The sequence below is a fragment of the Calliphora vicina genome, chromosome 2 (assembly GCF_958450345.1).
Source record: "Calliphora vicina chromosome 2, idCalVici1.1, whole genome shotgun sequence".
Lineage (NCBI taxonomy): Eukaryota > Metazoa > Arthropoda > Insecta > Diptera > Calliphoridae > Calliphora > Calliphora vicina.
In genome coordinates, this window is record NC_088781.1 from 130,657,927 (window position 1) to 130,666,742 (window position 8,816).

Here is an 8,816-nt window from a genome sequence, read left to right on the forward strand (position 1 = left end):
TGAGCAAAATTCAAGAAATTGAATATACTTACTTGATTTGGTGGAGAAGGGAGCCTTTTTCCAGAAATGAAAGAGAGTTTGTAGTTTTAATTTTAAAAGAGATTTAAAATTTATTTGTGTTTGTATTAATTGTTGTTTAATTTTAAAAGAACTTTAAAATTTGTTTTATTTTAATGTTTCTCTTTAGTTTATTGATGATAAACGTTTTGTTTTATAATGCAGTTGTTCACTTATGTTTTTGTATTTGTTTGTGCGTTGCACTTTTAAATGTTTGTATTGTTGTTAGTGTTTTTATCACTTATGTATTTTAAATGTTTCTTTATTTTTAACAATTGTAAATTGTTTTGATGGTTTTGTTGTGATTTTTTAATTATTGGTTTTGTTCACTGTTGTAGTTGATGTTGTTTTTATGGTTTGTCGATGGCAAGTGTCTTCTTTTCTTCTTTTGCGTTGGCGCTTTGGAACGGGGCGTTCTTACACAGCATGAATTGTCAGTTTTAGTCGAAGTCGATCAGGTCGTTCATAATGCGAGCGATGGCGACTGATCGATCTTCGACATGGCGGCCCCCTTGCACTGGTGCAATGCTGAAACCGCCCAACGAATAGCTGTCTGCCAGGGCTGCAGTAGAATTGGGAATGAACATCCAGCTCTGGGTAGGCTAAACTGTAGATGAGAAATCGTGGGAAGCGTCCATCAGTATCTGAAAAGAAATAAGAAAAGAAAAAGAAACAGCAGTATCGTTTGGACAACAAACTGTAAATTTGACAGAAATGCACAAGAACTTGTATTATATTAGGATATTTTCGAAATTTTAAACTTGTAAAATTCTGCCTTACGATTTTCAATAGTAGATGTGGTCTACGTAGGTCAAGTTGAAAACTTGAATAATATTGTTGCATCAGCGCAACTGTATTTATTAAAATGTTTAAATTTAACAACATTAAAATCTTTCCATGGAAATCGTATATAACTGCACAATACGATTGATGCGATGGAATTTGACATATAACTTGAAAAGTTCGAATGAAGATGGTCGTGCGCCATTTTTTGAGGCCAAACAACATTTCGATTTCATGAGTGAAAATCACGGTTGGTTGTAAACGTATAAGATATATGTGATATACAAGAGCTTGTATTGGTTTGAATAAATCCGTACAGTTTTGTGAAACATTAAAATTGAACTTGACGTTAAATTTAAACTCATGGATATTATTCTGAATCTTTTTTGACAAAGGGAATGCCAATTGATTCATTTGTTGCAGCGGCGCAACATTGACCAAGAACTTCGGATACGGGATTCCGATTTCATTTGTTTTATATATATAAGATTGTAATCGTTCTTTCAGATGACTGGATATAGTATTGAGATATGTGTCTGTAACAGGAATGTTATTAGGTTTAATGGGCGTATGCCAACCTGCGGGGGGGAAAATATTGGGGAATATTGATAAAATGTGATGGTTCAATAAATAATGATAGCAATCAACAATATTATCAAGAGCCGAAAAAGAAATTTTCGTAATATCTGAATATTTTTTTTTCAAATAAATGTTTTTAATAACCAATGAATTGGCGTGTGTAGTATCTTTTCTTAATGGAATTAATTTATTGTAACAACTTGGTTCGGATGAACCATCTGAGGTCACTAGAGAAGTGCCGAGTGATTTTAGTGGGCCAAATATATACCAACCGTATATAGAATTCTGAGCGATCAGACTTCCTAATATATTCTTTTTCATACCATCTAGAACTATATACGGGATTACATCGCTACCTAAGAGCATGTCAATTTGAGCAGGAGCTAAGAAATTAGGATCTGCTAAATCTAATTTACTGACATCGGAAATATCAGGAATGGGTAATGATAGTGAAGGCATCAGATTCGTGATATGTGGGACAATGACAACTTTAGAGCTAAGCTGCATTTTATTCCTTTCAGAATATAATGTGATGTTACAAACTTCATTACAATTTGCAACTACTGAGTCACCCAGCCCACATATTTTCACATTAGAACCGTTACTTATCAATCCTAGCCTTTTGGATACTTCTTCAGTCAAAAGTGACGTTTTTGAACCTGAGTCAATTAGGGCACGAACAGTGTGCGTTTTTCCAGAATGCATAATTTGGACTAGAGCTGTCGGTAACAAAGTATCATCCTCATTTACAGACAAGAGAGTCTGTGTATTGGTCGTTGACTGGACAAGAGATGTCGGCAATAATGTATTTTGCTGATTTACGGGCAAGAAATTCTGTGTAGTAGCTGCTCGATGAGCAGCCTTAGAAAAGTGTGGTATTTCCACTTGATCAGAACGATCAACAATTTGGTTATTAGCTATTAATTCATCATGACAAGAGCTTGTCGCAGAATCTGAATTATAACTTCTTTGCATGTGAAGCATGCTATGGTGTTTATTACCACATTGATTGCATCTATATCGGCTAATGCAATCAGAAACTCTATGTGATAGAGATAAGCAGTTTTTACAAATGTCGTTTTGTAAAACAAAACCATTTCGTTGCTTTAGAGAAAAGCCTATAAATTTCGAACAAATCCGTAAATTGTGATTTCTTTCACATAAAATGCATTTAGAGTGCTGTGTATTAAGACTTTGAGAGTCTTGGGAGTTATCAGATTGAGTCTGTTTAATCTTATCTTTCGTAATTCCTACAATCCGTTCCACTACTCGATGTCTTTTAATAAGAAACTGTTCCATTTGAGACCAGGAAGGTAAAATCGAATTTGAAACAAGAGATTGTTCCCATAGAGCTAATGTTTCAGTTGGAATTTTTGTGGAGCACAAATATACGAGGATGGGATCCCAATCTTTTACATTTATTCCCTGAGAAGATAGCAGAGCAAGACAATCACTAATAGTTGTCTGTATATTGTTAATTGCTTCTGCTGATTCGTAATCCGCGCGAGGGATATTGAATAGAGCTTTTAACTGAATATCTACTAAAATCCTCTTATTTTCGTAGCGAGCTCGTAAAGCCTCCCATGCTAACGAAAATCCATCGTTCGTTAATGGATATTTATTTACAATAGTACTCGCTTCCCCTTTTGCCTTTTTTCTTAGGTACAATAATTTTTGTACATCTGGCATTCTAATTTTGCTGATGTAAACAGCTGTAAACATGTCCCTGAATGAGGGCCATTCTTCATAAGTGCCATGAAAATCTGGGGCATCACACGGAGGAACACTAACTCCAAAATCTGAATTTCCGTAGGACATATTAAAGTAGGCTGATGGATCTCCTACAGAGGAATGTATCGGACCATTACCTCTTTGAGCATTTTCGGACGATGCTTTTGAAACTTTAATGAAATCCATCATTTCAGCTTTTGTTTGCTGATAATGTTCTCTACAATTCTCGAATTTACATTTTGCTTCTTTTTTGAAGTGTATATCAACGACTTCATCGAGAGCTAAATAAATACCTTCATAGGAACGGCGAAGAGATTGCCAATCTTCTTCAAGGGCTTGAAGTTTTGTCTCGAGTAGAGACTCAGTCAACTCATTAGTACTAAGACTTGAAAATTTCAGGCATACATCAATTAAATTTTGAGATTCATGGACGAATCTAGTACAAATTGGTGAGCTCATTGTATGTATTTTATAAATGAATTAGTCAATAAATATGTAAATAAATAAAAACTACTTATATAAAATTACTTTTGTACAAATCGAAAGTTGTACTAAATTGATCAACTTATTAAGTGTAGGGTACACACAAGTAAATGTAACAACAATTACACTGCTGAGATTTTTTTTCAATTCTCTTTTATGCTTTATTCCCGCTATAGCTATGTACAAGCTAGTGTATTATTTATAATAATTTTTGCAATAATAAAGCAGTAAAAGAAAACCACCACCAAATTTATTATTGTAATATGTATGAATAACAATATTTTAAACAACTAAGAAATATGAGATCAATATTAGCTGATATTTACACTGTGTATTTTTGTTGTAAACAAAATTTATGAAACTTTAAAGAAATTAAAATAAATTGAAATACCGATTCTTTGACGGTTACAAAAGGACCATAAACAAATTCCGAACTGTAAGTTGGATTTGTTGTATCTATTTGGCGAGACCAAAGTAGATTATTAATAATTTGTTACATATTTTCTATTGAACTTTGAGTTTTGAATTTGATTATTTTGATAATTGAATATACAATTTTTGTTATTGGTTGAATTTCAAATACAAAAATTATTGAATAGATAATTTTCGTAATTGAAAACACATTTTTGTTATTTTTTGTGTTTCAATTACGAAAATTATCTATTCAATAATTTTTGTAATTGAAATTCAACCAATAACGAAAATTGTATATTCAATTATCAAAATAATCAAATTCAAAACTCAAAGTTCAATAGAAAATATCAAGAAATTTTGTTTTTGAGCAAATGAATACTTGATTTAATTATGAAATAATTGAAACCAGTTCAATATGGAATAAATGTTTGAATTGAAATATAATTTTTTCTTTGAATAGCTAAATTTTTAAATTCTACTATTAATAGCAAATTTGAAATTTTAAAATTTCAATATATAACTATAACAAAATTGTGAAAATTTTACTACAAATAGCAAAATGATGAAAAAAAAATTTTTCTCCCTTACTATTTTATATCAGTGTTTTGATTATGACAAATATAAACACTACCACCTTACCTATTCCCGTACAGTTAAACACTGTTGCACTGTTTTAAAAAAAAACTAAAATGTGTTTCGTTTCTTTGCTAATTAAAGGTAAAGTTGCTATACATAAAATAAATTCAAAAAAACTCAACAAAAAATCATATGTATTAAAATGAAAAAATCAGAATAAACTACAACAAAATATGTATATACTCTAAAAACATGACCTCTGCAATTATGAAATTAAATAGCTAAAACTGCTAGTAATTTTATTAATATTTAAAATTCTCTTATGAACTGAACTCTAGCTACACAACAACTAAACAATCAAGCATTGCAACAGCATCCTTACTAGACAAATTTGTATTGTCCGTTCATCACTTTGCATTGATTGAATGTAGCACTCTCATGCCTGGTCAGCGCAATGGCTCTATATTGAATATTAGAGTTTATACATTGTTTTGAATATTAATGAATTTAATATGGATGTAGTAGCGTTTGAGTTTGTGTATGTTTTAGGTTTCTAATAATACAGCCTTAAATTGGTTGATGTACTGTATTTATCTATATGCATAAATGAATATCTTTGCATATTTTCATTTATTACTTATCGATCGAAAATTGTTGACTAACAAATTGCATTTAGGTTATAAAGGTTATTTCAATTAAATGAAAGTCTTGAAATTAACCTAGAACTTAACTAGTATCCGAACTGGAACATGAAATAAAACTTGAACTAGAATCGAAACTAGAAAATTAACTAGCATTTCAACTGGAATCTATACTAGAATTTTAACTAGAAACTGAATTAGAATTTGTACAAGAAATCTGAATTGAACTAGAATCTGAACTAGAATTTGCACTAGAATCTAATTAATGAACTAGAACTGAACTAGAACTGAACTAGAACTGAACTAGAACTGAACTAGAACTGAACTAGAACTGAACTAGAACTGAACTAGAACTGAACTAGAACTGAACTAGAACTAGAACTGAACTAGAACTAGAACTAGAACTAGAACTGAACTAGAACTGAACTAGAGCTGAACTAGAATTGAACTAGAACTGAACTAGAACTGAACTAGAACTGAACTAGAACTGAACTAGAACTGAACTAGAACTGAACTAGAACTGAACTAGAACTGAACTAGAACTGAACTAGAACTGAACTAGAACTGAACTAGAACTGAACTAGAACTGAACTAGAACTGAACTAGAACTGAACTAGAACTGAACTAGAACTGAACTAGAACTGAACTAGAACTGAACTAGAACTGAACTAGAATTGAACTAGAACTGAACTAGAACTGAACTAGAACTGAACTAGAACTGAACTAGAACTGAACTAGAACTGAACTAGAACTGAACTAGAACTGAACTAGAACTGAACTAGAACTGAACTAGAACTGAACTAGAACTGAACTAGAACTGAACTAGAACTGAACTAGAACTGAACTAGAACTGAACTAGAACTGAACTAGAACTGAACTAGAACTGAACTAGAACTGAACTAGAACTGAACTAGAACTGAACTAGAACTGAACTAGAACTGAACTAGAACTGAACTAGAACTGAACTAGAACTGAACTAGAACTGAACTAGAACTGAACTAGAACTGAACTAGAACTGAACTAGAACTGAACTAGAACTGAACTAGAACTGAACTAGAACTGAACTAGAACTGAACTAGAACTGAACTAGAACTGAACTAGAACTGAACTAGAACTGAACTAGAACTGAACTAGAACTGAACTAGAACTGAACTAGAACTGAACTAGAACTGAACTAGAACTGAACTAGAACTGAACTAGAACTGAACTAGAACTGAACTAGAACTGAACTAGAACTGAACTAGAACTGAACTAGAACTGAACTAGAACTGAACTAGAACTGAACTAGAACTGAACTAGAACTGAACTAGAACTGAACTAGAACTGAACTAGAACTGAACTAGAACTGAACTAGAACTGAACTAGAACTGAACTAGAACTGAACTAGAACTGAACTAGAACTGAACTAGAACTGAACTAGAACTGAACTAGAACTGAACTAGAACTGAACTAGAACTGAACTAGAACTGAACTAGAACTGAACTAGAACTGAACTAGAACTGAACTAGAACTGAACTAGAACTGAACTAGAACTGAACTAGAACTGAACTAGAACTGAACTAGAACTGAACTAGAACTGAACTAGAACTGAACTAGAACTGAACTAGAACTGAACTAGAACTGAACTAGAACTGAACTAGAACTGAACTAGAACTGAACTAGAACTGAACTAGAACTGAACTAGAACTGAACTAGAACTGAACTAGAACTGAACTAGAACTGAACTAGAACTGAACTAGAACTGAACTAGAACTGAACTAGAACTGAACTAGAACTGAACTAGAACTGAACTAGAACTGAACTAGAACTGAACTAGAACTGAACTAGAACTGAACTAGAACTGAACTAGAACTGAACTAGAACTGAACTAGAACTGAACTAGAACTGAACTAGAACTGAACTAGAACTGAACTAGAACTGAACTAGAACTGAACTAGAACTGAACTAGAACTGAACTAGAACTGAACTAGAACTGAACTAGAACTGAACTAGAACTGAACTAGAACTGAACTAGAACTGAACTAGAACTGAACTAGAACTGAACTAGAACTGAACTAGAACTGAACTAGAACTGAACTAGAACTGAACTAGAACTGAACTAGAACTGAACTAGAACTGAACTAGAACTGAACTAGAACTGAACTAGAACTGAACTAGAACTGAACTAGAACTGAACTAGAACTGAACTAGAACTGAACTAGAACTGAACTAGAACTGAACTAGAACTGAACTAGAACTGAACTAGAACTGAACTAGAACTGAACTAGAACTGAACTAGAACTGAACTAGAACTGAACTAGAACTGAACTAGAACTGAACTAGAACTGAACTAGAACTGAACTAGAACTGAACTAGAACTGAACTAGAACTGAACTAGAACTGAACTAGAACTGAACTAGAACTGAACTAGAACTGAACTAGAACTGAACTAGAACTGAACTAGAACTGAACTAGAACTGAACTAGAACTAGAACTGAACTAGAACTGAACTAGAACTGAACTAGAACTGAACTAGAACTAGAACTGAACTAGAACTGAACTAGAACTGAACTAGAACTGAACTAGAACTGAACTAGAACTGAACTAGAACTGAACTAGAACTGAACTAGAACTGAACTAGAACTGAACTAGAACTGAACTAGAACTGAACTAGAACTGAACTAGAACTGAACTAGAACTGAACTAGAACTGAACTAGAACTGAACTAGAACTGAACTAGAACTGAACTAGAACTGAACTAGAACTGAACTAGAACTGAACTAGAACTGAACTAGAACTGAACTAGAACTGAACTAGAACTGAACTAGAACTGAACTAGAACTGAACTAGAACTGAACTAGAACTGAACTAGAACTGAACTAGAACTGAACTAGAACTGAACTAGAACTGAACTAGAACTGAACTAGAACTGAACTAGAACTGAACTAGAACTGAACTAGAACTGAACTAGAACTGAACTAGAACTGAACTAGAACTGAACTAGAACTGAACTAGAACTGAACTAGAACTGAACTAGAACTGAACTAGAACTGAACTAGAACTGAACTAGAACTGAACTAGAATCTGAACCAGAATCTGAAATAGAATCTGAACTAGAATCTGAACAGTAATTAAACTTAGTTTTGAGTAATAAGTTTCTAAATTATTCCTTTAAATGGATAAACAGCTAAAATAGTATATAATGGATATTAATCATACGCACCATATTTACATGTTTGTATGGTATGGAAATTAATATTACTCATACGCCTAAAAAGTAATTTTCTATATAGAATTAAGATTTTAATGATGCTGTAAAGCATCTTGTTTCAAATGATTTTTTGTAAAATAAACCTTGTTTCAGGAAAAAAAATAATTAATATCTTTTTTACTCTTTGTAATTATAATTATAATACACAGGTACATATGATAATAATTTTCCTCATTTTCTCTTAAATAAACGCATTTCATCAAATTGCTTTGCTTTATTTTAATTCAAACTAAAATGAGTTCCTTTGAAAAGCCGGTCAGAAAAAAAAGAAAATAACTCATTATTGCAATATCATATTCACT

General features: G+C 32.4%; 1 protein-coding gene across 1 annotated transcript; it reads right to left on the reverse strand.

Moving 5' to 3' along the window:
- Window positions 1-659: 659 nt before the first annotated feature.
- LOC135950873 (uncharacterized) lies at window positions 660-3,609 on the reverse strand. Its single transcript, XM_065500397.1, has 2 exons — window positions 1,768-3,609; window positions 660-701 (listed from the first exon to the last, which is right to left on the reverse strand). The coding sequence occupies exons 1-2, from the start codon at window positions 3,607-3,609 to the stop codon at window positions 660-662; spliced, it is 1,884 nt and encodes a 627-aa protein (XP_065356469.1).
- Window positions 3,610-8,816: the final 5,207 nt, after the last annotated feature.

What these genes read in the sequence shown, in the direction of transcription:
- LOC135950873 (XM_065500397.1), bottom strand. Translation starts at nt 3,609, where the DNA reads ATGAGCTCACCAATTTGTACTAGATTCGTCCATGAATCTCAAAATTTA. An exon ending in ACATGCTCTTAGGTAGCGAT is followed by an intron (nt 702 to 1,767) that starts GTAATCCCGTAT and finishes ATTTCTTTTCAG; the next exon opens with ATACTGATGGACGCTTCCCA.